The sequence below is a fragment of the Falco naumanni genome, chromosome 7 (genome assembly GCF_017639655.2).
Source record: "Falco naumanni isolate bFalNau1 chromosome 7, bFalNau1.pat, whole genome shotgun sequence".
In the NCBI taxonomy this organism is placed as follows: Eukaryota; Metazoa; Chordata; class Aves; order Falconiformes; family Falconidae; genus Falco; species Falco naumanni.
Window position 1 is genome coordinate 42,006,576 of NC_054060.1, and position 27,953 is coordinate 42,034,528.

Below are 27,953 nucleotides of genomic sequence, written 5' to 3' on the forward strand. Positions count from 1 at the left end.
CAGCTCCGACGGGAGCCCGCAGCCGGCGTGGGCCCGTTCCTGCCAAAGCACACCATGGCCAAACGCCGCGGGGGGCACGGCACTGCACATCACGGCACGGGGCACCCCCAGCCTACCCCCTCCCACCCGCCGCCGCCGCGGGGCTGCCCGGCCCGCCCGAGACACGCTCGCACCTGCGCCCCGGGCCTTCCGGCGCGCCGCGCCGCCGAGGAACTACAGCTCCCGCCGTGCTTTGCGCGCAATGCCCGTGGCTCTTCGGGCGCGGCGCGGCGCCGGGCTTGCTGGGGCACGTAGTGCGGCCGGGCGGGAGCGCGGCCCCTCCTCCGCCCGGCCGCCATTGGCCGCAGCCAGTCGCCGCCCGCCGCGGCCCGCGGTCGCCTGGCTCCGCACGGCGCCGGCCGCAATCACAGCGGCCGCGGCGGCGACGGCTGTGCAGGCGGTGCGGTAAGGGCCGGCCGGGCGCCGCGCTAGCCGCGGGACCGCGTCCTCTGGGGAGGGCTCCGTCGCAGCCGGCTGCTGGCCGGCGGCGGGCAGGAGGCGGGGTGCGCCTGAGTGAGGGGAGCCGCGGCGAGGTGCTGGCCTGCTCCGCTGCCCGGGGGTAGAGCTGCCTGGGGTAGGCGCGAAGGGCCCCGCCGGCTCCAGGCGAGCGGCCGAGGGGCACCGGTTTCCCTCAACGGCTCCGAGCGCCGTCGAGCCCCCTCCACTCGCCCCAGCGCCCTGTCGTCCCTCGGCTGGTGGGGGCAACTCGGGGCCCGGCCGTCGGTCGGCGCTGGGGCTGGCGGGGGGCGGTTTGCCGAGCCCCGGGGCCGCTGGCCTTGAGGCGGCGGGGAGGGGCGGGTGCCGTGCTGCCTGTGCGCTGCGGGCATCGCTGCGGGGCGCCGAGCTGCGCTGGCGGCGCTGCCCTTCACAGAGGGGTTGGGGCGCAGTTGCCCCCCCCCCCCCCCCCCCCCCCCGGTCACGGAGCCTTCTGGCCCGGGAGCTGTACCTGAGCTCTCCCTTCTGGGGCGGCTCGACCGGGGAGAGGAATCCAAGCGGCTCGTTCAGGGGCATTGCTCCCGGCTGGCACAGGAGAGAGGGGGCACATCGGGGGCGAAGCAGCAGTAGCAGCAGCACAGATTTAGTCCCCGGTAATACATTTTTAACAAGGGAAAAGACGGAATAAGAATTCACGGGTTTTCTGCAAAGAGCTGATGATGTCTGAAAGGTACCTACAGTTACTGAGAGCTGGTGGACAGCCTTGCCTTAACGTGGAGGGCTGCTCGGCGTTAGTAGCACCACTAGTCCCCATAAGGATGGGGCAGCGCTGTCTTGGGTGTCTGTATGTGGGGGTTAAAACAAATCTTGCAGTGAAGAGCTGAAACTCTAAAAACAGTGGTAAAAGACATGTGAAGTGCAGGAATCCTCTACTCGGGAACCTTCTGAGTAATCACTTCTCCATTATTTCATTCTGTGCACGCTCCAAACTTCTCTGTGTTTGTTGAGCAGAAATGCTGACCCTCGACCAACTTACTCGTCTAACCGCAACTCCCCTTGTCCTGAATCGTGCTGTGTAACAAATGAAAGTTATTCGTGCAGTGTTGCAGTAGGTGGGGTTTTTTTGCCATCAGAATGTGATTGCAGAGGCTTTGTATATTTGTAGACACATACAGAAGCCTACAATCTGCCAAACTTTAATCTGGGCCTTTTGAAGTGAGTGTGTGCGCGTGTGTGTGTGTAACCAGGTGTAAATGGTGCCATCTCTCTGCTGCTGAGACAGAGAAATCTGCAAACAGTAGAATAAGCTTTATTTAATTTTAAATACCTTTATTTTAAAAAATAATTTTAAACCATTCTCAACACAACTGGAAATTCTTGTCTTTACAGTAAAAGTGACTTACTCATCTTCAGTAGCTATACTAACCTATTTTACTACAAATTTTAATCAAATTAAGCTGATTCATAAAATGGTAACCAGTAGACTTTGAGAAGAGTTGTTTTGCAACAGAGACCATAATCTCTTTCAGAATGTACCTTTTCAGAGTTTACAGTGGCAAAGACTTTCTTTCCACCATACAAGTGCATAAAGAACATCAAACTAATTCTGCAGGGGCTTAATCATGGGTTTAGGTGCTTCAGTTTGCATAGCAGCTGGCACCACATGTAGGCAGAGCATTGCTGACAGAACTGCAGACATTAGTTTCCTGTGAGGAGGACTATCATGAGTCATGTATTTTGTAGAAATCGGCATCTCGATATTATAGTGACAAGCAATATTCAAGCACAGTGTGGGAAACGGAATTATGACTTGATTCTAAAAGCTAAAAGGCTAGTCGTCATAAGAATAGCTGAAAAGAAGTAGGGTTTTGAAAGAAAAACTGGAATGATCAATTGATTTGCTTAAGGCTGTAATTCTTCCCTGAGATTACTGTTAATTCACTTATTTCACATGAAGGGAAAATGGATATATGATTTCTTTTTACACAGCCCTTGGAGGCTGTGCTTGAGCTTTTGGAGTTTAGGCTACTGAAGTGTTAACATCACTCTGAACACTAGTGGAAAACGCTTTGATCAACTAAAATGCCTTTCTTTAGGGTGATATCCAGTTGTTCTAAGACTTTTTTTTATTCTTAGTGGACTGTTTTAATAAAGGAAAGCTGGGAACTCAGGAACAGGGTATTGACCAGAACAACTGTTCTAGCAGCACCTAGCCGCTTCCAGTTGCAGTCTCTCTTAAGCATCCCTCTCTTATCAAGTGAGAGATGTGTGCTAGCTATGTAATGGGAAGTGGTCAAGGTGCCTCTGTCAGGAAGAACAGGGTTTAAGAGCAGAGTAAATTGTTCTGGCAAGAATCATCCAGTTCTGGTCACGCTGCTTGCTTGGACTGTGCAAACTGCTTAGCAGCTTGCCTGTGTGTATATGCTGTGGTTCTGCATATGTAGATCTGATGCTGAACCCGTTATGTCTGTGAGATGTGCCTTTTTCATGATGTGGTCTCCAAAGCAAAGTTAACTAGCTCTTCTACCAGGAAGACTAGGCAGTGCTGATCAAATCTTCTCATGGTTTTTGGGGGATCAGCCAAAGCTCTAAGATGATCTTGTAGTGAATTTTCAGTTCTTCCATGTAGTCTCAGTTTGCATGCATTTAGGGTCACATGTGGCAGATCTTTGATTCCTTGCTTTCAGAAAAAGTCTTTTTATTTACCTGTGGTAAGCTGGTCAGCTGAGCTAGTTTCTCTTCCAGTATGACCCGAAGACATAGCATGTGATGGGAACTTTCTCTTCTCAACTGTAGGTCAAGAGCTTATTCAACACAAACCAGAAATAATCTTTTAAATTGCCTGTCTGAGCACTCAAAGGCTTTCTTTAAAACAAGCAGAAATATGGGATTTTTTGGTGTGTTGTGGATTTCTTGGGTGTCTTTTGGTTGTGATTTTTTGGTGGTTTTTTTTTGTTTGGGGTTTTTTTAGGGTTTTTCCTTTAGTATTTGGAAACAAGCAATGAAAAACCTGTTGCCACTGCACATGTGTTTAATGGTTAAATCTATTTAAATGCTGCTTACAGAACCTTGGGGAGCTCAGCATTTTTTACTCACAGTTTATTAGTACATGTGTCCTTAATTAGTGTAAAATAGGAGGGTTTTTTCTGTTCTAAATATAACTCATGACAAAACATGTGTTTTTCTATTACAATGCAAATGTTTATTGGGGTTTGGTCTGATTGTTTTTTGTTTGGTCTTCCCCTCCCCACCACCCCGGTCTTCTGCACCATTCACAAATTTGTCTCAGCAGAGGTGAGAAGCCTGAGGATCTGGATATCCCTGTACCATGTGAGAGATTGTTGAATCCCAGACACAGAAGGGACAGCCTGAGGGACTTCATAGCTTAAGTCTTTGTGATTTGGCCTTGGGATTTTCTGTTCTAGACCTGTTTTGCATGCGGAATGCAGGGCTGGTATCTGGTACACCAGCGTGTCCTGCATAGCATGGCCCCGTGCAGGGGTCCTGAGATCTGTAGATCTGTGTTAATATAGTCTGGAGCATGAACTAATCAAGACAGTCCCATCAAACTGTTTCCAATTCAGGACGTAGCACTCAATAGCATTTTTTTTTCTGAAGCTACTTCAGCCTCCTTTGTGTGGTGTATCAGTAACTGACAGCTGGTGGCAGTGACTGTTTCCACATGATGGATGCCTATCTGCTGGGATCTGTCTTGAAATTAGCCATCGTGTTATATGGCCCAGTGAACAGTTGGCAGCAACACAGCTTCTATTAGTATGTCCTGTATTCAAATCAATGATTTACATCTCTAAGAGCTAAGCGCCATGTGAAAGGATCTCCAGCCCTTCAACAATAATTTGAACCGTTTATTTTCTCTTCGTATTTTTCATGTAAATATAAGTAATGTTTTTAGTTGAAGAAAGGAAAAGTTACGCTTTAATGAACATGGAAAAAAGGTTCTTCGTATGAAACAGATACTGAGCTCTGAGGCATCTGTTTGTATGAAATTCAGCTCCATATTCCAGTAAGTCAACCTCAGTTAAGATTTCTAAGCAGATCATCCAAAATATATTGATTTTCTTGTCTAATATATTGGGAGTTAGGCATACCTGAAACTGAATATTGGGAATGAACAGGCTTGATGGCCCATGGCATATTGTGGCACTTTACAAAAGTTTTAAAGAATTCTTAGCTGAGCTGTAGGCAACAGAACAGGCAGGTTTTGTGGATGTTGTAAACACAGTGTATCTTCAGAGCAGTTGTTAGTATGTTATTTGTCTTAATCATCTGAAGAAGTGACAAGATAGCCAAGGCGGAATTGCCATACTAAGCCGCCTGTCACTGTGTGGCAACAAGAATGTACAATTCCAGCTCAACATGAGAAATTGTCTATCAAACTGCTTATTCCTTCATATTCACTTAAATGGCTAATAATTCAGCAAACCCTGAATTGTTAAATTATTGTATATTATTCTTGCTCCCAAATCTCACGCTTGCAGGCAGTGGCAGGAGTGGGTTATTCCTGAAAAATAAGATTCCTAGATTCAAATGAGTTTTTGGAAGAAGCAGTCTCATGGTGCTTAACATTTGGTTCTGTCTTCTGTTCTGTTCTGGAGCTTTTTCTGTGTGGTAACAGCTCTTCCTATAGGAGCTGATACGCTAACACAACTTCCTTTACTTTGTGCTAGCTCCTTTAAAAAGAAGCAAAACTCCCAACCTTCCCAATTTATGTAACATGGTTTTTTTATACTATTGCTTGCAAGACTTAATTTTAGTGACCAGTAGATTCAGCCTTGGAAAGATCCATATGACGTTATGTTAGTAGTCTTCTCTGTATACAGCTGCTTTGGAGGTGAGCTGGCTGCTGTTTCGGCCTCATTTGAGTGGCTGCAGATGCATGGGTTTCACTGTGGGAAACTGAGGCTGGCTTAGATACTGTTTAGTTATTTGGTTTAGTGGTAGGGTTGACATGGTGCCTTGTGACCATGTTGTATGGCTTTGGAGTCTCCAACTTTTATTCCAGAGAAAACCATGGTAGACTGCTACACCACCTCTTCCATACATAGCAGTAATGATCAACCTCCAGCATATCTTTTTTGTAAGTAGGCCACTGTAAAATTCCATCTCTCAGTGTGTGAGGAAATACATAATCTTTGTTCACGTGCCAAGAGCATGCAAATCTTTAGAGGAGTTTGCTTTATGAGTTACTTGTTGGATGCAGCAGACCTGAAACTGTGAGCAGTACATATAGCCTGCTGCCCCCTGGCACGGCCCCCCACCTCCCCCAAAAAACCCCAACAAAACCAAACAACCTGACAAAACAAAGAAGCTCACAACCCGAACAGCAAACCTTCTATTACATATGGCGAGATTATTTGCTTTTAGAGCAAACACTCTAAACTCAGGAATTTCACTAGTGGGAACACTACTTCTGGTCCTCTCAGGAAAGTAGAAAGAGCCATTTTCAAAGCTCTTCTCTGGCTCTGCTTCTCTGAATCTGATGTCCACAGGCTCAGACCCAGGTCTCTTGCTGTGCACCTTGTGCAAACACTTAGCCACTGTGCAAAAGAGACGAAAATGCTACTCTTTCATGTGGTACTGGTTCACATTTGCTCTCCGCTAGCATGACAGGTTGCACAAATAGCATGAGGCTCTTGCAGTCTGTACTTCCCCCCAGCAGTTAGGGCTGAATCTTGTGCAGAATGGCCTCTCTCCACCCTCTCTGTGTGGGCACAGAGAGCTTTTGTGACACTCTGACCTACCAACTCCCCAAGCACTTTTCCATGTCTATGCGTCCTTGTGTCTACATCACCTGGGATTTGACTCAGTAATAATGGGCTAATTGCCAGTGTGTGGAAACCAGGGAACTACATGAGCAAAGACCAAGATCATAGTATTAATCTGAGAAAGTTTTATCTGTGAAATACTTGATAGTGTGGCTTGCTCTGTATTTGAGGCTTATTCATTACCAGCTATAGAACAAAACAACCAGAGAGAGCTGAAAGACTTGGTTGTCCTATTCAGAACTGCTTTCAGCAGTCGGATTTGAGAACTGACAGAAAACTCTTGTAACTAGTAGCAGCTTGGTGCTAAAGGAAGATACGACAAGAAATTGTACTGTGGGTTGAATGGTCTGTAAAACACCCCCACCCCCCCCAGGCAAGAAAAGCTAGTTGTGATACTACTGATGTTTGTTTTGTGTTTGTTTTGATTGATATCCTCTGATCTACTTCTCAAACTTTTTCATTAGGGAGTTGTTTTTTTTTTCCCCTCTCATTTGCGGAGTAAGTTAAGAAGAGAGATGATGTTGAAAGCAGTTGTGCTGCTGTGCTGTGCTCTGGGCATAAGTACGTTCCCCATGGAAGAACCTGAAGATGGAGGCAAGCACTGGGTAGTGATTGTTGCAGGTTCGAACGGCTGGTACAACTATCGACACCAGGTAAGGATCATTGGTCTCATATGCTGGTGCTGGCCACATGCCAGAAAATGCCTGCTGTGAGACTCATGGGGAGGTGATAGCTGCCTGGATTAGTTCAGACCTTCTGTCATTTGGGCATTTGTTTCTACTTCTAGATTTCCGAGAGTGTGTGAGGATTTCAAAATGAACAGCAACAAATTTGCTCAGGGCCTGGTCTTAATTCTTGTTATTGTCATCCCAAGAATTCCTCTCCACTGTTCGAATTTATTTCTTTCTTAAAACTTTGTCCAGTCTTTCATCTTTTGAAAAGCTGTCATAAGCAGGAGGAGCGATATTCTTCCTGTAATCATGCTTCTGCACCCTGGGAGACCTGTATCGATTAGGCTAAATATTCTATTACTAAGCTAGAGGCTCTGACCTCAAGTCGCAGGTGAACAAATGATGTCTAGAATTAAACCTCATTTTGTTGACACGTGCATGTTTCTATTTGTTTTCCTATTTTCCCTATGTTATGAAAAAGCTCCCTTTCTTCTCCCCAGTTACAAAATCTGCAGAGGCTGCAAATGCACAGTATGTTTTTTGTGGGGTAGAGGACATGCAGAAGGGGGTTCTTTTTAACTAGAACCAGTTTGCTCACTCTGTCCAACAGCATGACCTTAAAGTTGTGTTGGCACAACAACAATACAGTGCACTGGGGTGCAGGGGTCAGAGTGAATGCCAGAAAAAGAAGAGGGAACAGGAGCTCTGGAGTGTGACACTGCTGTCAAAGCCAGTGTGTTGTGGAATTGTGGTCTGAGCACAAGTGTCAGGATAGACAGAATTAAATCCAAGTGACTTAACTGATTAAGTTCAAGACTTAACAATCAGAAGTCAGGAGACTATGGCAGGTTTTTTTCCTTTGAGGAATTCTTAGGTGATCCCTTAAACAGATGAATCTACACTTAATCAAAGTCTTTGCTCTAAACTTGCAACTACTTGCTTTCCAGGAGAACAGAGTCCATTTAATGCTGATTTATGTGTACATTTGTAAATTTCTAAATGTTAGAAAGTAGCTTACTAGACTATTGTTTGTTAAGGTGAACTTGAACAGAGATTGAAACACTAGTGTACAAAACAAGCATTTTAAAAGTTAAACTGTATTAAATGTACAGGATACATCTGCTGTACACAAACTTTTAAAATATGTTGTTTTTAATGTAACTGCCTGTAAAATCTAGAGAAGGTGAAGCCTGTCTGTGTTGATTGAGGAAGAAATGAGCCTTCAATGTGTTGGGCATTCTGGGGTTTATGGTTATGTTTCTGCTCCTGCTCAGCTCACCATCAGTTTGTAAATTTCAGTGCAGTGATGAGCTTAAAACAAAATGAACCAGACTGACAGCCTTGTGGCATCTGAAGAAGAACCTGTTACTAGCAAATGATAGCTCAACACTTTGACAAACTGGTTTTACGGATTTTGTCAGCTCCTTGCACTGTAGCTATCACCTGATAACCATAGCTGGAATATTACAGCCTTAATATAAACTATTCCTATTTCAAATTAAATCTCAGAAAGGAAATTTTTAAAGTTGAAATTGGAAAACAATTATAGAAATACTAGTATTGTGCTTGATCACTGCTTGCCCTGGGATGTCTAAATGTAATTACTGAGTTGTCCTCTGGTTGTTGCTATTGCTGTATAACCAGTCTCTCTGCCTCCCTTCTGCCCTAGGAGGTTTTAATACCACAGCATTTATTGTTTAAATAAAACTACGTTTTTGAAGCTGTGGCTCATGAGGATTCTCTTCCTACAGTTGCCCAAGCATAGAGTTTTTAGCCTTTCTGTCAATGAGCCTTCAGTGGCAAGTCTTATCTGCCAGGTATAATGGATTATGAAAAACACAAGATGCACACTTACATATTGGTGTCAAACAGTAAGTCCTTTGAACATGGCAGTTTCACACAAGCAAACTAACTTTTGAGTATGGTCATGTTTTGCAGATAGTTATTAATAATTGCTTTTCAAGGTTAGAAAAGTGAGAACGAGATTTCTTTAAACACCTTAATCTTGAAGATATTGTCAAATAACCATGTAAAATATCTGCACTGTTAGACTGTTTGAATTTCAGTCCTAGAAATTTCTGTATTTGAGCTTCTACTGCTTGCTTCAGGTACAGTATTAACATTGGGAAAAAAAGAAAATTAGTACACCACTAATAGTCCTATCAAAGTTATGAAATTGGCATCATAAAATAAGAGAGTCTGTGTGAAGGATCCTTCACAATGGAGCTGAGCTGCTACTTACCTGTCCTGGGCTAAATACTGTGCCTATGATTTGTAACAAAAAGGATCAATTCCCACAAGATGCAGCAGGTTGGCAGCCTGTGCTGTCTTGCTTAGCAGCCTTTTGTGGCCAGCCTCAGGGGCCTGGCTGGAGTGAGCATCCATGGTGGGAGGGCATACTGTGAGACAGACCCGGCAGTTAGTCATAGAAAATCTGCCCTGTGCACGTCACAAAAAGTAATCCAGGGAAAGGTGCCTTGGGTATAAGAAAATTGGGAAAACTTGTTGCCAGCAATACCAGCTGAACCATAGACTTCTAGGAGGGTTGTACAGAGGAGGAAAGGTACTATGGAAATCTCAGGAATTACAACAGAGTTTTGGAAACCTTATGCAGACTGATCACCATGTCTTTGCATGTGTTAGTGCTCCCTACCCTTCAGCAGTGGAAGCAAAAGCACTCTTGAGTGTTTAAATTATTTGCTCAAGTTACTTGAAGTGGAACCAGGAATAGGACTTGGGCTTCCAGTTCTGTGCTTCATCCATCATGGAAGTCATTCCATAGTGAACACATGCAGAAACGCATTTTGTTTTTCAGTAGAATAATATCTGTACTATCAGAAAGTGAAGCAGCACTCCAGGATCGCGGATTTGTGCAATTCTTTGCTTTCCAAGGGAGAAACTGCAGAAGAAAGTATGTTATACTCTAATTCACTTTCCTCCTGCCATCACCTTTCTTCAGAACTTCTTTGATCTAGCCTGTGTGCAAGTGAATTTGTAGATATGAATGTTCCTGTAAGTAGTTACTCAGTGTGACTATTTATTTACCACCGGGCTGGTTACTATTCTGTACGTGCAACTAAGCACTCAGAATATCCCTTTGTAATCTGAGACCTCAGCAGACACAGTTCTGGGTTTCAGTTGCTCAGTTCAGCTGCTCAGGGTACAGTTAATACATGATGTTGGCATGTTTGTGTCACATTTATATTTTGTGAGATCCGTTTGTTTTGCATGCTGTTTGCACACAATGCAGGCAAAACATTGTTGCCTTTTGCAATAGTTACTTGGTGGCAATATGTGTTCATCTGACTAAAGAACCATAAAAAGAGGAGAAATTTTCACCTTCAAAAATGTCTCCAACTTCATACATAGAAAGTTGCAGGGAATATAGTCCATCTCTGTATGCTGTACAGACCCCACAAACAGCAAGTTTGTAAAGACTGTGAGACCCTGGAAACATGGAGTTTGCACCTGTAACCTCAAGGAGTCTGAAACTCCTTCTGAGACTTGTAAGTTAGCTGTCAGTGGTCAGGTTCCACTGTCAGTGGTGCAAACCTCAAGTCTAGACAGGAAAAATACACCGTTTGTGTCATGACGGAGGGAAGACACAGTCACTCAATATGAGTGATCAGCAGACTTTGTTTATTGTCTCTTACAGTCACCTTTTATGCCTTCTTATAATTAGCTCATACATATTACAAAAGTTAAGCTCATTATTGGTTAGTTGCCTAAATACCAAGCCCGCCCCTAGTTTCTCTTTGTAGTTATCTGTTCCCACCTGCAACATTCTTTTCCCACCGAAATCTTCCTGTTATTGTGTAACAAGAACAGCCAAGGATAGTGTATTTTTGCTTTACTTCACATAAGCTGAGAGCCATGTGCATTTTTGTCCAGCCAGCTGGACTATGGCTATGTGACCCTTTTCAGCTAGCCAGTTATCCACACGTTTGCACTTAACTATGAGCAAGATTCACACCTTGCAGGCACTTGTTTCCTCTGATCATTGAATTGAGACTGTTTCCTAATTAGCATGATCTAAACTTGTCTTACACAGTTATTTCATCAAGTTCCTAAAATTGATTTAAAGTGTTTTGAAGAGTATACAGCCCAATGTCACAGGCTTACTGCCATTGCAAAACTAGCTTACATATTGTTTTATGCTTGTGGCTTCTTGGTTCTTTGGTGTCATGGGTGTCACCCATATCTTAGTGGTTTTGACTAGAGTTGCTTGGGCTGTGGAAGGACTATCAACATGCTCTTCTTTGTTCCTCAGCTGTTATCCTGACTTCTCTATAGGAACTTTTTTATTACCAAACTGGCTACTATTCCCTAAATGCATCTGAGCACCCCTAATATATACCGGGAAGAGAACTCCTCCCATTCCCTGGGAAAGTTGCTGAGCTCTCTACCACGCAAAGAGCTAGATGGTATAGCTCTGGGAATCTTAGTGACATAAATGATCAAATATAGCACTAAATGATGGCTTTGGAGAATGCTAATTTTCCTTAAGAGAAGTAGAATTTTGTTTATACTTCTGCGTCTCCTGGGACATGACTGCACTAGATAACTCAAACCTAAAGTCGACTTCGCAAATGGATCACAGGGATGCAGACGGATGCTTTCTGGGTACTCCAAAAAACATAGTCAGTGGAAAGCCTGATGTGAAACAGTCTTGCTAAAGGTGGAGTACATACTTGAGGAGAAAAATAGCTGGAAAAAACAAAATGTTGAAAATAAAAACATTTGAATTTGCATACCTGGGTGTGTTTTCAGTTGTTGTTTTTAGTCATATTCTTACGGAGCTTTATGGATCAGGGACTATGTTCAGGGTTTTGCACACTACCAACCAGAGCAGTATCTTATTCTGGGACTGTCTTAAGTTCTCTACAGTCTTGGAGATAACAGACATAAAGGATGGCTTGGCTGCTTGGCTTCAATTAACATTTCCTCACTGTGCTTACAAAATAGGAAAGGTTTTCCCATAGCTTCAATTACAAAGTTCTTAATACAGTTAATAGTTTTTGGCTGATTCACTGATGTATGTTTAAGCAAGGGAATGAAACATTGCTGGTGTTTCAGGCGTATTCTTCTACCATGCTTATACGTTAGAGTTCATTCTTTCTTAAGTCTGTGGCATTTCAGCGTACCTGTAGCAGGAACAGTGCCACTTTGCAATGAAGCTGACCGTTCATTGCACATGCTTTTTAGCTATGAACCTAGTGGTCATAAGACCAGAACTAACCAATTTCACAGAAGTCTAAGCTTTTCCCTTTAGGAACTATTTATGCATGCATGTGTCATAAAACAACTTGATTTTTCCAAAAATCCACTCCCCCCAGCAGTCTGCTTGAAAGCTGCGTCACTCAAATGTGTCAACAGCTGTATGGCAGAGGAGAATTGGGATGTTTTTTTTCTTTTAGAGTTTTCCCCAAATGAATGTTTTGGAAAACAAAATGCCCATCCCAAGAAAACAGGAGAATTCTCCCTCTGATCCCATGCTTTCAAAATCTAGGAGTTAATTATTTAAGCATAGATCTTAGATAAAAATTTGCTGATGTACCAACAGGTTTAAACTAACCAGGGGATGAAAGGTCTGAACCATGCCATTAATAGTGTCCATTTTGGAGCTGGCATGTGAGGTCTGTTGTGCAGTAGCAGCTGTACAGTGACACCTTCTGCTCTTCTATTCTTCTGTGCAGGGCAGCCACTGTCCACCCCAAAACATGGCCACAAAAGGGTGATTTACATTTAGTGATATGAATCTTTATCCAGTAAATATTCATAGCATTCATTTCACATACTAATACCAACAAGAGATCTGGAACAATATTAGCTGTCTCTTTAGGGTGATTTACAGATACAGGTAAGCAAGAAATATTTCTGGAAGAAACAAGGCTCAAATAGCAAAAATTTGAGAGGCAGTTACACATCAACAGGAAATAACTCTTGATTCACGTACGCCTCCCTACTCTAGCAGCAGACTGTTTCCATTCTGGTTTTATAGAGGTTTGGTCTTTCACGTGTACAGAGGGAACAGGAGGAACATACAACCAATATCAAGGGTGGCTAGTCAGGTCAGCTAGTTCTGTGCAAAAAAACCCCTACCTAACTGTTTGCTCAGAATTGTCCCACTTCAGTCAAAGGAGTGCTAGCAGCAAAGCATGCTTTTGCTGCTCTAGCCTGTGTCAATGATACTATTATGCTACCAGCAGATGTAGTTCCCTTAGAAAAAGCCTCAGAAGGCTGGGACAGTCCCCAAACAGGTATAAGTTAATGTTGAGGGATTGATTACATTGATCTATTTCCTTCTACGCTGGGGAGTTTAACCCATTTAGATTTACCACCAGTATCTACTGTTTACTAAGACAGGACATAGTGAGCAAACAGGCAATGAATCAGAAGAGAAGAGAGAAAAAAGCTGATAATACGCAGTTACAAAGCTCAGCTAATTTTGGATATTTTGATATTAATGAAAAACACCTCTGAAGTCCCTACTGGCCAGCGACTGACTGTGGGAACACAGTCTATTGCTGGTTGAATATGTTGATATTATATCATGATAGTATGCCTAAGCATTTCTGCGTGTTGCCAGCCTAGAACTGTTTCTGTCAGCATAACAGATCTGTATTATGTCTTGAGAGTGTCAGGGGATTGATGATCTACTCATCGGTGTAGAGAAGCCCTTAGTGCTTTCTATTTCTGCTTGGGTTGCTTCTGAAGATCAAATACATGTTTAGTCAAACTGCACTCTACTGTTTCATGTTATGTATGATGCCTTTATAACTCTGTTTAACCTCGACCTTTTGACTTGTTGAGGCAGCAGCTGGTATAATGACATACAAGGAAATGGAGAACTATAAACAGTGGAGGTTGTGTAGGACAGGTGGAAGAGAACGTAGGCTGACCTGCATAGTAGCAAATGGAACCGCTTTAGTAAGGACAATTCAACACGCAGGGTTAGTCACGTGGAGAGATTTTGCTGTGGGAGAGTTCATTAGCATGGAATGTGCCTCGCCCTTCCCAGAACCTTGCACACCTACCTTCTCTTTTCAGCTTCAGCTACACTTAACAATACCAAGGATTATAAAGTGACATGATTTTACAGCATCCTTGCAGTTAAACTAGTCAAAACTACTAATGCTCCTAAATCATCTGAACTTACAGATGTCTAATTAAACCACTTCGGTTTGGTTTACAAACTAGCAAATCAGATTAGATAAACAAAAGTAAGCTGTAAAGCTTTGCTTCTTGCCTGCATTTGGAATGTGCATTTGTTAGATGAGATTTCTTCCATTAAATCTGCACCGCTTTTTGTAGCATGTGGCATGTCATAGATCTAGAGCTTAGGAATGATTGTTAATGTCCTGTTAGGTCATTTGCAGACTGCAAGTTGAAAAGAAGAGATCTGTTTGGGCTGGGCTTTCTAAGAATTTAGCATTCTGTCACAGGTTTGCATTACTGTAATAACACTTTGATGAGTGTTGTTATTTCTGTGTCATGGGAAGATGGTTCTGTAAAGAAAATCTGCTTATTTCTATCCTGTACAAGTCAGGAAAAGATCCTGAACAAAAATTCTGCATTTTTCTTTTCTACTGAAATCTGTTTTCTTGCCCTAAAGTTACTTCAGTTTACAAGAAATACATAATCAAAAAGAAAATTTTCCTTAGGAAAAATTCTCATCTAGTAAAACAAAATCTAATAAATTTTTTGCAGAGGTGAGATTGGTAAACCATACTTCTTTAAGCCAAGGACAGTCTTTGATGCTTAGTCATGCAGGCATGGTGCAGAACTAATTGAAATTGGTGGAAATTAACTCTTTTCTTCTGTTTGGCACAGCTTGGTTTTGTCTGTCAGTGCACAAGGGTTTTCTTTTAGATTTTCTCACAGAACATTGCTGAAAATGTGTTGTTAAATTTTGTTAGCTGTACCAAGTCTGAAGTAACTTCTGGTTTCTGTTTAAATAAGAAAACAAAATAGGTAAATGGGAGAGAGATTTTAATCAAAGTCGCTGTTATTAATGCAGCTACTAGTGAGAGAAAGACATTGAGTTTTGGTTTAACCTATGCATTTCAGCCCTCTAGCAACCCTCAACCTCTTATATTTGAATGCAGTTTCTTTTGGACAATAGCCAGCTCTTAGGCCTGCAAAGCTATTTTTCTTCTGGTCTCAAATGTAAAATCTCTGTTAAAGCTAGTAATGATAATCTGCTTAATTTCAGGCAGATGTGTGCCATGCATACCAGATTGTACACCGAAATGGAATTCCAGATGAACAGATCATTGTCATGATGTATGATGACATTGCTGATAATGATGAGTAAGTGATGAATGTGCACTAGTTACAAACTGTATGGTTACTACAAACACACCATAGTCACCAATGTGTTTTGAGTTTTTACTGTGATACACATAGAGACGTTTTATCTATCAGCACGATAATTCTTTGAAATATGCTCATGAGCATTCTAATCTTAATCCACTCAGCATCAGTTGTGGCACTGAGGACTGCAGAGCTTCATTGTTATGAGAGTAAGTGATCTGAACTCTCAGGTAACAGTTCACGGCAGATAAATAGCCTAAAGCCACAAACATAGGGAAGCTCCATGTATTACTTGCAGGGCTTTTTTGAAAGGATTTTATCAGATTAATTCCCAGCATGTACATTCAACAAAGAAACATATATGTCCCATCCTTGGTGACTGTCTAGAGTGTATAATTGCTTTCTATATGAAACAGTTCCATTTAAAGCCTCTAATACTGAGACAGCTTCAACAGAAATCAGTGGACTTCACATGCACATCAGCACTGGGAGCAAAGAGTAAACAGCGATGATAGTATAAGAGACCACCTGCCTACATATCCAGATACATGGACATGATCTGAGGCAGGATAGCTGAAGGTACCATGAGGGTAAGGACACTTGAGGCAAGCGTAGTGACTGACTGAAGTGAAAAGGCCTTTATATTCTGAGATCACTTAATGACACATGGTTCAAGTGCCCATACTCTCTATCAGGCAAGGTGGCCAGTCAGGACAGTTCTGTGGTCACTGTGTGACAGATGGCTAACTATTCAGATTTATGTTCCGTTTACCTTTCAGAAATCCAACAAAAGGCATTGTCATCAATAGACCTAATGGCACAGATGTGTATGCTGGAGTACCCAAGGACTATACAAAGGAGGTAGGAATGAAACACCATTCCCCAGGGAAGGTTTAGCATTAGACAATGTTCTGAATACAGCCGTTAAGCCTGAGGCTTACACTCCAAAATGCACATAGTATAAAGCCTCCAGCTTATTCGCCTGTGTGGTTTGGTACACATAAGATGAACATAAGCAGTACATGCTTTGAGGTGAAGCAGTGGTCATGAAAGTAAACCTTTACACTGTTTCTGTGGTGGCACGAGAAATAAATGGAGGAAAAGTCTTACATTCATAAATGTTGTAACTCAATCTGAAGAACAGCTGTGTAAGACTAATTGGTTCATTAAATCGGAACAGTAATCCATTCACCTGACAATTTCATGATTTCGGTATCTGAGTCAGTCATCAGTGGCTAATACGTTATATAATGACGGATTGAAAAGGATGGCCAGCAAAACTTGCCATCCAAGTATTGATTCTGCCTTTCAGAAGCCATCTTCTAAACGAAAATTTTACTGTTCTTTTTATGATCGGATTTAACTTGTAATCCTCTTAAAACTTTAGGATGTTACTCCAAAGAATTTCCTTGCTGTTCTCAGAGGAGATGTGGAAGCGGTGAAGGGCATAGGATCAGGAAAAGTATTGAAAAGGTAAGATGAGTTTAATTTAGAAAATAATTGCACGTGTAGCTGTATATTGGCACTGATTCCAACAGAAGAAGAGGGTAAGTTAGAGCAACTTGAGAATCCAGCAAGATTATCGATAGCAATTCCAGGTCATTCACATTAGAAATGCAATGATTCTGGTTTCTTCAGCTGTCCAGCACCAAGAAGCAACTGCTGATATTCGACTGGTATGGAGTCCAGTATAGATTAAGGTATAAAAACTAGATGATGGTATCAACTCTGTTAAGGTATTTGTTATTTAGACTATTTTCTTTTGCAAGAGTGGCTATTCAAAGAGTTTTATTAAAGTTTGGAGACCTCTGGAAAGGATTTGCTAAGGCTTGACTTAATGTACACAAATAGTTGTATTAGTCACCTTAAGTGGTGAGACTTGGCAGTCGGGGCAGAGGGACAGAGATAGCTTAAACAGCTCATCAGCTGCATAAATTGCATGTCTAATCCCAGCCTTGGTCTTTGTGGCAGGTATAAGGTTATCCAGGCTTTGTATGTAATGAAATGGAATTATGGTTTATAATATTTAATGCAATAAAAATCTTTGCAATTGAAAAAGTGATACAAGCAATTAACCTTGTAACTGATGTATTAGTTTACAAATACCTTAAGCATAAGTTGCATAAATGATTGTAAGTTTCACAGTATTCTAATGTATGAACAATAATAAATTGTAGGCTAGCTAACTAGAATGTAAAATCTATCATTAATGGGTGTAGTTTATATAGGCTTGTATAATTCAGATGCTTCAAGAATAAAAGCAATATATTTGAGGGCCCAAATAGAACACATTGTGGAATGATACCTGGTGTCAGTTATTCATCTTGCTTCTACAGAGTTTGAGATAGGAAAGTATGATGCCTATTTACTAAGGTGTGTTACGTTTTTGACTCAGTACTGCTGGTAAAGAGTTATATCATGTTATATTTTTCTGTGTACAGTATTTCCTCTAAAAGCTGTAAGAATTTAAATTTAACCATTTGGAAGGACTAACCTAGTTAAAGAACAATTGTGGCTATCTTAATCTGACAGTTTAATTTTGGAGGCAAAGCAATTAAACAGAACAGAAGAAGCCTGCCTTGGCATTCGGGAGAATAAAAAAAAGGAGCAGGACCGTAGTCAAATAAGTTATTGCTCTCAATTGTTTAAACTTCATCCTGAAAAGCGGAGAGAGAAAATTATATATGTAAGGCATATAGGCAAAAAGGTAATAAATTGCTGCACATTTATTAGATTGTTCTAGTAGCTGGAATGGGTCAAGAGGTAACTATAAGTGTTTGTTAAAAAGAGGTACTTCAGAACACGTTACCTGTGAAAGCTCAGTGCTACAAGTCAAATAAGGGAGTGGCTATGCAGAGGGCCAAAGACTCTTGAGCTACTTGGGAAGACAACTTGAACCCACATAGAAAAGTCCGGTTATTTGCATTTCACCTTGGTTGAATTTTTTACACTTAGTCAAGAGTGGGAGCCATAAAAATAACACCCAGCCCTTCTTTGTTAGGCTCTGTTGTGTGAATTTCCAAGTGGCTTGACTTCTGCAATTGAGTGGGACAAGAACCCAGGAAGCTTCTAGGTTTTTTTCCAGGTTGTTCCCTAACCAGCAGGGTATTGGCCAGGCAAAAAGCTGGACAGTCTCCCCTGATCTGCTGCAGTTATACCTCTTGCAGTCAGGAAAGAGCAAAAGCAAGTATGGGTTTCTGGACCACCGATAACAGAGGAAGAGAGGAGGGCTTTGGGACTCTTTCCAGTCTGTTGACATATTTTATATTTAATGGTCCCTGAGTACAGTTTACAAGCAAAATCCCTTTGCAGATCTGGCTGTTAGGGCAAGACCTTAATATCACCCAAACATGATCTGTTTCATTTAGAGTGCAATAAAAATCTACAGCAAAGAGTGCACTAGACAGTTAGGGAATCAAAGCCTCCTGTGAGCATGCAGTGCTCAACTGACTGCACAGCCACGCAGTGCAAATGCCGATTTAGCCTAATGGGTGTGTTTGTTCTTCACGAAGGTGTAGGCTGACACTGATTTGGCTAAGTATGGCCATACAGATCACAACAAGGTAGTATGTAAATGTGCCTAAGGATCTTATCATAGAATTCTGTTTTTGTGGTTTATCCCTGTGTTATTGGTGTCTCAGTATAACGTAGTTATAAAAGCATTCCTTTTTAACCAGACTGCTGCAAATGCCTGCAGTATAACAGACAGACATTAAAAAACAATTGCCCCCCCACCGTACTCAACATACCAGCCCCTGCCTCACCAGCAATCAGTTTACAGTTTGAAACATGAAGTGTAATTGCCAGATTCCCCATACCTGAGGGACTAGCCTGTATCCCTGTTATCATTCCTTTTGCAGACACTTATCTCCTCTCATAAGCACTCAAAGTAGTATGCTTTGGGAGAAAAAAATATTACCAAGAGGAGGAGATTGCTTCAGTGGTATTATTTTCAAAGATTGACATGTCTTGGCACTGAGAAGCAGATGATTATTGTTGTAACGAATATGAGGCTGGAGTGGTTAGAAAGAATTTGTTTACAATTTTTTCATTACAGTGGTCCCAAGGATCATGTGTTTGTTTATTTCACTGATCATGGAGCTCCAGGACTTCTGGCTTTTCCTGATGATGATGTAAGCATTTGGGGGGATTACTTTGTCATTAAAAACGTTCTTTTAGTGACATACTAAAATGAATAAGTAATAAATGTAAAACATGAAGATATTTGATGCGCTGCCATATTGAAGGGGGAGACAGAAAAAGAGCAATATTCTCATCACTGCAGTCTGGTTTTTTTCCAGTTTGAATCTGATGCATTCAGTCAAAATTAGGTTGTGTCACTTACTATTTCATTGGACTTTGGTGGTCCAAGCACACTGTTTCACACACATATGACTTGACTTTCTGGTGCACAGTACTTCTTGTCTGGGACCATTACTCATCTTTTCCAGAGTGGTAAATAGAACGTTGTATTTCAGAAGGGCAAAGCACTGGATATATTTAGTGCGAAACAGTATACGTATTCACAACAGTTAGTATTTATTCCTGTTATGTGCATTGTGTGTCTGTTGGCCGTAAGTGGTTTTAATACAGGCCTTCTTATTTTACAGCTTCACGTGAAGGACTTGAATAAGACTATTTGGTACATGTATCATCACAAAAAATACCGGAAGGTAAACAAGCGTATCAGAAGTTGTGAGATTAAAAGAGCAGCTGGTGTGGAAGAGAGGGATCTATCTTCGTTTTGAGAGTTGTTTAAAGCAGGAGGAAGCTGTTGCCATGCAATGAAATTTGGATTATTACTTTGCACTTTAAAGGATTGATCCTTTCCAAATTGTCTCTTTCCGTTGTTAGTTTACTGTATATGTGCAGTTGATGTTGAGATGTAGTGTACTGCCTTTTGATAATGGTATATATTCTGACCGACAGTGGAGAAAACATCCATAATGATTTCAGTCTCATAATATGTACCTGACTGTCTCTTCCTGTGCTTTGTTCACTTCAGGCTGCACTGTTACTACAGGAAGTCTGTATATACCTCATGTTTCACTTACAGTTACTAACATAGTTTAAGAGACTGTACCTTGTACAGAAAATTCTGTGCGTTTATTTTGTCACATGTAGTTTTAAGCAGAAAACCTCGTATTTAGAACATTTCAGTAGCTTGCCTTTTTTAGGCAACTTTCTGTGGTAACCAGTCTACTATGGCTGGCTGTATTTAGGAACACATAAATGGCCATTGGTTCCAGAAATACTACATTCAATAGTGGCACATTGCTGTGCCTAAAGTGACTGTATATTTGATTTATGCTTTGTACATTAGTCAGCAGGTCCCTGTGGATTCTATAGAGATTAATGGCACCTTTTCATAGTGATTGTTTCCTGCTTCCACATACTTTAGTTCCAAAAATGAAAAATTGGTCTATTTGCTTTTGTGTTTTATTTTGTAGCATTATGGATAGCTTTTGTTTCAGGGATAGCAGTACATGCCAACTAGCTACAGCTGAAAAGCACTGAAGGACTTTCCTCCATTTCTTCATGGAATTTCTTAAGGTCTATGGTTTATTTTATAGATGGTGTTTTACATTGAAGCATGCGAGTCTGGATCTATGATGAATCATTTGGCTGATAATATCAATGGTGAGCAATCAGTTAACTTACTGGACTGGACTTAAATGTCACAGCTTGTCACAGCTAGACAGATTGTGCATCAAGGATAGGCTCAAGGCTCTTCTGTGTAGTTTTAGCAGGGGAAGCAGAAAAATTAGAGAAAGTTAATATTTTCCATTTGTGGGAAGGTCCTTTTAAAGAATTAAGGGACTCTTATAAAGACTTAACAGGGCTTTCAGTTTCTTGCAAGTGAGAAGTTGAAAATGTATTTCTCCACAGGAACTATGTGGTTGTCCTTAATTTGTAGCAGTTAAGTTATACTGGTATTTCTCAGCTTCACCGCTGCCAACAGCAGGTGTGAAGTTTCTGCTGTCGGTTTCATTGAATAGCAAAGGCGCTTGTGGGACACCATTGCCAGAACGTTTTGCTACACTCATTTGCACAATAACCCACAAAGTGGAACTCGTATTTTTCAGGGTTTCTAGGCTCTCTGCTGCAGAGCTGAGAGCTCAGCCTTGATTAGAACAAGAAATCACTGTCTTTTCAAACTGCTGTTCTATGGCAGGGAGGCTGAGCACTCTGGCTTTCTTGTAGTTTTGAAGCTGTGATTCCAGGGAAGATCAGCCATGTGCCTCTCCATGGCTTCCTGGGTCTTTGGCCATGGAGTATGCTGCCTGGCACCCACCCAGACTTCTTACAGCTCTGTCAAAGATTTACAGAAAGTTAATACAGAATGTTTCATACTGAGGATTGTTCAAAATAAATGCTCAGTGAATCAGCATTTTTCAGACTTTGTTCTAGTCATAATTTCTAGTCTGGGGACTCTCTATTTTTGCCACCAGCTCTGTCACAGTCTTACAAAAGCAGAAAATTGGCAATTTATGTATTACAGTACAAAGCTATCTTTGGCAGCCTTCAGTGGTGAACTACAAAGCTTAACCGGTTACTGAGTAAGCATTTTAAAGGGTGCTAAGAGGAGCACTTTACTACCCAGAGATTTAAGACTTTTTTTTTTTTGCTTTTGAACTTCAGTTCCGTTCTGAGTAAAAACAGCACTATAGCTCTATAAAAGCATTCCTAAGACTTTCTTGTTTTGAAACGCAGACTTTCCTTCAGTTGCACAACTATCCTATGAGTTGACTTTGGCAAAAAGCCAGAATAGGTTTTGCCTTAATACCTGTAAAAATGTGTTTACAGTATTTCTGTTGTGTTAGAGATGACTTAATGGGAATACTGTGCTTGGGACAGATGTTGTAGAGGTCTGTTTTACTTTTCTTTCAGTGCAGTGTTAATCCAAGAAAGGATATTACTTAAAGGTGGTGTTTGGTGTTTTCTGGAAGAAAAGATGATTTAGGGGATTTACTCCAAGTTTGGGAAAAAGTCCTCGTTATTGTAATAAAGAAAGTGAATGTATACATGGTTGTCAGTGCACAGTGTTCTTAGGCAGTTCTTTGAATGGTAGATTTTTCCCTCAGAGAAGTGCATATTCTTCTTTAAACACCGCAGACTACACATTTGGCAGCAAGGAAGGAACTCTTACAACAGCACTGAGGCTGACTGAACAGAATGATTAACAGGCTTCTTTCCTTGCTGCTATTTAGAAGTAAATGATCAAAAGCCAAAACACTGAGACAAATACATCACGTGCAGCTAAGTACTAAATCATGTGGGGGAGTTAAAAAAAAAAGGGAAAAACCCCCACTTTCTGCTTGTATTACAGTTTATGCAACAACAGCTGCCAATCCTAGAGAGTCATCTTATGCCTGTTACTATGATGACGAAAGGCAGACTTATCTTGGGGACTGGTACAGTGTGAATTGGATGGAAGATTCAGATATGGTAAGTTACTTCGATGATGCTTCTGTATTTCCATGCATGAAAAAAAAAGCACTAAGCTTTTTAAAAATAGCTCCTTTATATGATTTGTGAAAATACTTGGTTTTAGGTGAGACTGAAATCAACAAGTTGGTAAATTTATCTAATACTCAGAACCATATATAATCTGTCCTTTTTTGGGCCACTAAAATGATTTCTGAAACTAACTTTCAGAAACATTGTCATCTTTTTTTATATATAAGATTACAAACTGTCTAACTTCTGGTTTCAAATTCATATAATCTTAATCTGCTAATCTGAGACAACATCTCCAAATTTGTTAAACAAAGTGGGCAGTTCAGTAATTGTACCTCTGCTTCAGGGATCCTTAAATACTGAACTGTGGTTAACTGATTTGTTAGCATAATAGAAAACAGTATTAATTAAACAAATAGGGGATTTGTATGCTAGCCCACTTGTTTCTTGCCCATTCGCTAGGAGATCAGGAAATCACTAAAAGCAATTTGAGAATATGCTGTCAAATCTTCTTTTCAGTTTTTACTTTTACGTCTTTCAAAGGTTGTATAGCTCTTTGCCCTATACTTCCTTCTACATACTGGCAGCTAAGACCCTTTCCAGGTTTCTTTGCATTTTTAGAATAGCTGAATTTAAATATCTCTGACCACATGAAAGTTTCTTCATGCAGGAAGATCTAAGAAAAGAAACACTCCACAAGCAATTTCAGCTGGTGAAGAAACGCACCAACACCAGCCATGTGATGCAGTATGGAAACAGAGTATGTGTTTGACAAGGCTTCCTGGTCAGATGTATCTTAAAACCTTTTGTGCCCTGTACTTTTATCCCTAAAACAAACAACTTCCCCCCCCCCAAAAAAAACAACCAACAACTGTGAACTGGCAGGGTTGGTTTAGAAAATGAACCTGTTAATCTCAGAAGGCCTGTTTGCATTTAAGAGGTGATAGTCCTGATGCTAAAGGAAATGGAGCCTTCTATTATACTTTAATGCAAGGAGTCAGGATATGAGTTGTCCTTCAAGCTCTGTCAGTGATTTACACTTCAATCAAGTGTAAGAAGGGTATTTGCCACTTCCAGGCATATTATGAATATTAATGAAATGTTAATAAATTCATTGATCTCTCAAATGGAAAGAGCTAAGAGGTGATATATATCATTTATAATAGTCCCATTATTCAACAGATTAAGTATTTTTTTAAAAAAGAAGTCACGTTACTTAACCTGACTGTCTTTTTTCCCACAGTGAGTTTTGGAAATAAAAGTTCCCAAATTTTTGGCAGCCTTGACCTTGTATTAAAAAACTCAATGAACACCCCCACCCCCCCCATGATCTTTATTTTCTTTAATAAAGCAAGTTGAGAGAGTTAAGTTGGTATGGCAAAGCAAAGACAGACTACCTACTGGAGGTGATTGACAGTTTACATTTGCTTACTTTCTTCAGAGCATCTCCTCCATGAAAGTGATGCAGTTTCAGGGCATGGGCAAGAAAGCTACCCCCATTCCGCTGCCACCTGTAGAACGCTATGATCTGACTCCTAGTCCTGATGTGCCTTATGCAATCATGAAACGAAAGCTGATGGCTACCAATGACATCTATGAGGCTAAGAAGATTGCTGCAGAGATGAAAACACACCTGGAGGTAAGCAAAACCAAAAAATTAATTATGCATCAGGTCAAATTTGTTTCCATCATAAGCAATGGCAGAAGCAACACCCCTGAAGCCAATGGGATTACTTCCAGTTTTTGCAGATTGCAACAAAATCACTCTTCAGACTGGTAACTTCTAGTTGATTGTTGACTCCTCCTTTACATTTCAGGGATCTGTTCCACAAGGCACAATCGGTAGTGATTGTCTAGGCAAATGCAAGCAAATGCATAAGTCAGTCTCACAGCTTTTATTACCAGGAAATTCCTCATCTGCATCCACAGGGATTCTTGTTGGGGGGACTTATTCTTTAGTAATAGAGAAACTTGTCTCATTAGAACCAGAGTCTCCCAGATAGAATAGCTCCTGCAGAATGGTAGTCAGTATTGGTGGTACTGGTGTTTTTTTTCTTCTGGCATAAGACACGGAAGACAGTGAGTGATTCTGGAGGATCTGCCAGGAGTCTGACTGTTTCCCTAGTTTTCATTTGTGTGTTAGACAGGTACAAAAGACTGGGCTAAAAGGAAATGGCAGAATTGTGTTCCTTAAAAAGAGCACAAGTTGAGGGAAGTTTAAAGAGAAATTTTATTGAAAGTCTTTGAATTAGGTTTAGAAAAAGCATGTTTTAAGTTCTTGTTCTTTTATGTGCAGGTGAAAGAATTTATCCAAGAATCCATGCGAAAGATAATCACCTTAGTAACAGGATCAAAAGAACAGACCAACCAGATTCTGTCAGACAGATTGACCATCAGCAATTACGACTGCTACCAGTCAGCGGTGAACCACTTCAAAGCTCATTGCTTCAACTGGCACTTACCCTTGGTAAGTCAAGCATTAGATATAACCTGATAAACCTACCAGTAAAACAAGCACGGTAGTCATAAGCATATCTGCAAAATCAGCTTTTAGTAAAAAGCTAGCTTGGGGGCAGTCACACAGCTTAGTTTTGGAGAAGGGGTAAGTAATGTTTTTGGAAGCAGGAAACCACTTCCACTGCACCTGTAGATAAGAAAGATTACTAAATATACTTTCAGTAAAAACAAACCCAAAAATAATCCCTAACTTTTACTAGTTATTGCTGTCCCTTCATTGGCTCCCTCCCCAGAAATCCCAATATTAAATAAGCCATGTTGTATTTCTGCTCAAAGCATCTCTACTGGCAAAACAAACACAGGCACCGCTAATGTGGATTCATAATCTACATTCATCTGAATTCATACATTCAGATTTCTGTATTATGATTGTGTGCTGGATAGTTCCTTGCGATAGCCTAGCTGCTGCTTCCATGCTCTGCTTGAATTCCTGAGAGCCTCTTTTTAGTTCAGGGGTTTTATTACTGTCTACCCTTCATGGGATCCTAGCTGAGGACCAAATCCTGTTGAGCTAAGCACTGGTTAGGTAAGAGCAAGAGAGGTCAGTTTCTGTTCTGGAAAACTCAGTCCTGATGTCAGGCAAGATAATCTAAGGTGGCAGTGGTGTGTGCTAAGAGTCAACAACAAATTAATTGATTTTAGCAGAAAGCAATGGGATTACCTGGCAACTGGCCAAGATTTAAGTACCATATATAAATCAAAAGCAGATGTACTCTTTCAGTTGGAGCTTCTATCAACCAGGCTGTTAGGAAGCCACATTGCTCTGTAAAACTTTAGTTCTTCTTCAGCGGTTTTTGGGTTGTGTTTTTTTTGTTTGTTTTTTTGTCTTGTAGGATTTTTTTGATTGAAATTGGTTAGATGGATGAGCCTTGCCTAAGCGGCCAACGTGCAGCTGAATTTACCTAATGAAGTTTAAAGAACAAAATGCACACAAAAAAGATCCATTTAGCCTAGTACTAGATTGTCAAGCCCATCAATTAAACACCTTGAATATTAGTAGCATCTCTAAATTACTTCCACAATTTAATTTGGATAAACATTACTGGCTGTTCATCACTGAAATTATTAACAATGTTTGTTTATTTCAGTATGAGTATGCACTAAGACAGCTGTATGCCTTGGTAAACGTTTGTGAAGGAGGATACCCCATTGACAGGTAATGAGTTCCCAGGTGCACTGTGTTGTTTTATTTGTGGCTAAAAAAAGCAGAAGTGATAGGCAAATGGAGCCTAACGCAAAAAGCTTCTCACTTGTTCTTCTCTGTTGACCATTTTGTCAGTAAAGTTCTCACTCTAAAGTTACGAATGCTTATTTTGGAAAGCGTATCGTAATTAGTTCCCTCCCACTCCTGATGATCTGTTTCCCCAGTAACCCTTTAATTTCCTTGTTGAAGGCCGTCAGGGGAAGGTTTAGCCAGTCAGAGGATCCCACTGCACCACATAACAAAACAGCATGACTGGTGCAGGGGTGTTGCCCTGTAACTCCCGTATGATCTTACACTGAAGCAAGGTTGGGAACTGCTGGTATTTCACCGCTGCCCGTCAGAACATGGCGGCACTGCTGGGTTCTGGTGAGGAAAGAGGGTACGGTGCTAGGGCCCTCATCTGAGTGTGTGGTAGGAAGGCAGGGAGACAATGGTCCAGGTTGACCCTTACAGTGGTGCAGTAGGGGCAAGGGACTCATGGTGTCAAAATTCTCTCTTAGGAGGTTGTGGTAGAGGATGGGACCCTAGCTTGTGAGTCATTGAGGGGAAGAAATGGGAGAGGAGAGCAGAGGAGTAGGGAATGGGCGAGTGGACTGGTAGTTTAGGCAGCATTCAACCCAGAAGGTGAAGAGCTGCTGCTGCCCCTGCCCCCGCTCCTAATGGCATCCCCCTGTGCTTAGTTTGGGAGACAGTTTGAGAGCAGGGTGCTGGAAAAGCTTCTCATCATTATTGTTCTCTGTTGCAGAATATGCCTGGCCATGGATCAAGTGTGCCTTGGGTATTGACGGAAACAACAGTCCCCAATATAACCCTTACTACACATCATAACTTTTCATAACTATAATAATCCAGATTTTACATGCATGCAACATGAAGAGAGTCAACCACTGTACCTGAACTGTGCTGGGAGCTGAGGCGCCTGACCATGAGCAATAGAGTGCTTGCCGGTGCTCTCCCCTGCGTCCCCACCTGCTGACAGCCTGCTGGTGTGACAGGGGCATTTTAGCAGAGCACCTGGAGCTTTCAGGATGGATGATTTGTTTCAAAGCGCAATGCTCTTAAGAATCTCCGGATGAACACTACAAGCCACCTATCTGGATTGCTAAATCTATGCTAAATTTAAACATTGAGCTATTAATTCTGAATTTTTTTTATACTGTTACCAATTACTAGCTTTTTAAAAATAATGAATACCATTACAGTGACTGATTTGCAGATTGGTTAAAAAGTGAAGAAACCAAAGCTTGTTCTTTATGCTTTAACTTCTTAACAGTTTGAAGAAATAAGTTGCATTCAAGAACTATTGGATGTGAATAGCACAGTTAAACTGTGAACAGTAAAAGTCTTTGTGGGTAGAAAGAACTGTTCCCCAAAGAAAAAAAACCCAATATCTAATGCTGTAAATGTAGCACCAGAATGCTATAATTAGATGTATGTACACACAAACCTGTGGGAAGTCAACAGAGTACAGAAATTGCCTGTGAATAAAAATAAAGTTGACAGTTTCATCAGCCTGCAGGGCAA

At 41.3% G+C, this 27,953-nt stretch overlaps 1 protein-coding gene across 2 annotated transcripts; it reads left to right on the top strand.

Moving 5' to 3' along the window:
• The first annotated feature begins 337 nt into the window (after nt 1-337).
• On the top strand, nt 338-27,953 carry LGMN (legumain). 2 transcript variants are annotated; one of them, XM_040602362.1, is made up of 14 exons: nt 338-444; nt 6,725-6,913; nt 15,147-15,244; nt 16,027-16,108; nt 16,635-16,720; nt 19,305-19,380; nt 19,858-19,920; nt 20,821-20,887; nt 22,578-22,696; nt 23,379-23,468; nt 24,150-24,347; nt 25,005-25,175; nt 26,314-26,381; nt 27,175-27,953. In XM_040602362.1, exons 2-14 carry the CDS (start codon nt 6,776-6,778, stop codon nt 27,212-27,214), a joined length of 1,296 nt encoding a protein of 431 aa, XP_040458296.1. In that variant the 5' UTR covers nt 338-444; nt 6,725-6,775; the 3' UTR covers nt 27,215-27,953. The 2 variants fall into 2 exon arrangements, with proteins under 2 accessions (XP_040458296.1, XP_040458295.1); XM_040602361.1 differs by lacking the exon at nt 338-444 and adding an exon at nt 5,531-5,572.

Coding starts and splice junctions, on each gene's coding strand:
- LGMN (XM_040602361.1), top strand. CDS start 5,546: ATGATCAACCTCCAGCATATCTTTTTT. Junction 16,109..16,634: donor CCAAGGACTATACAAAGGAG/GTAGGAATGAAA, acceptor TTAAAACTTTAG/GATGTTACTCCAAAGAATTT. Junction 19,921..20,820: donor ATCACAAAAAATACCGGAAG/GTAAACAAGCGT, acceptor TTTATTTTATAG/ATGGTGTTTTACATTGAAGC.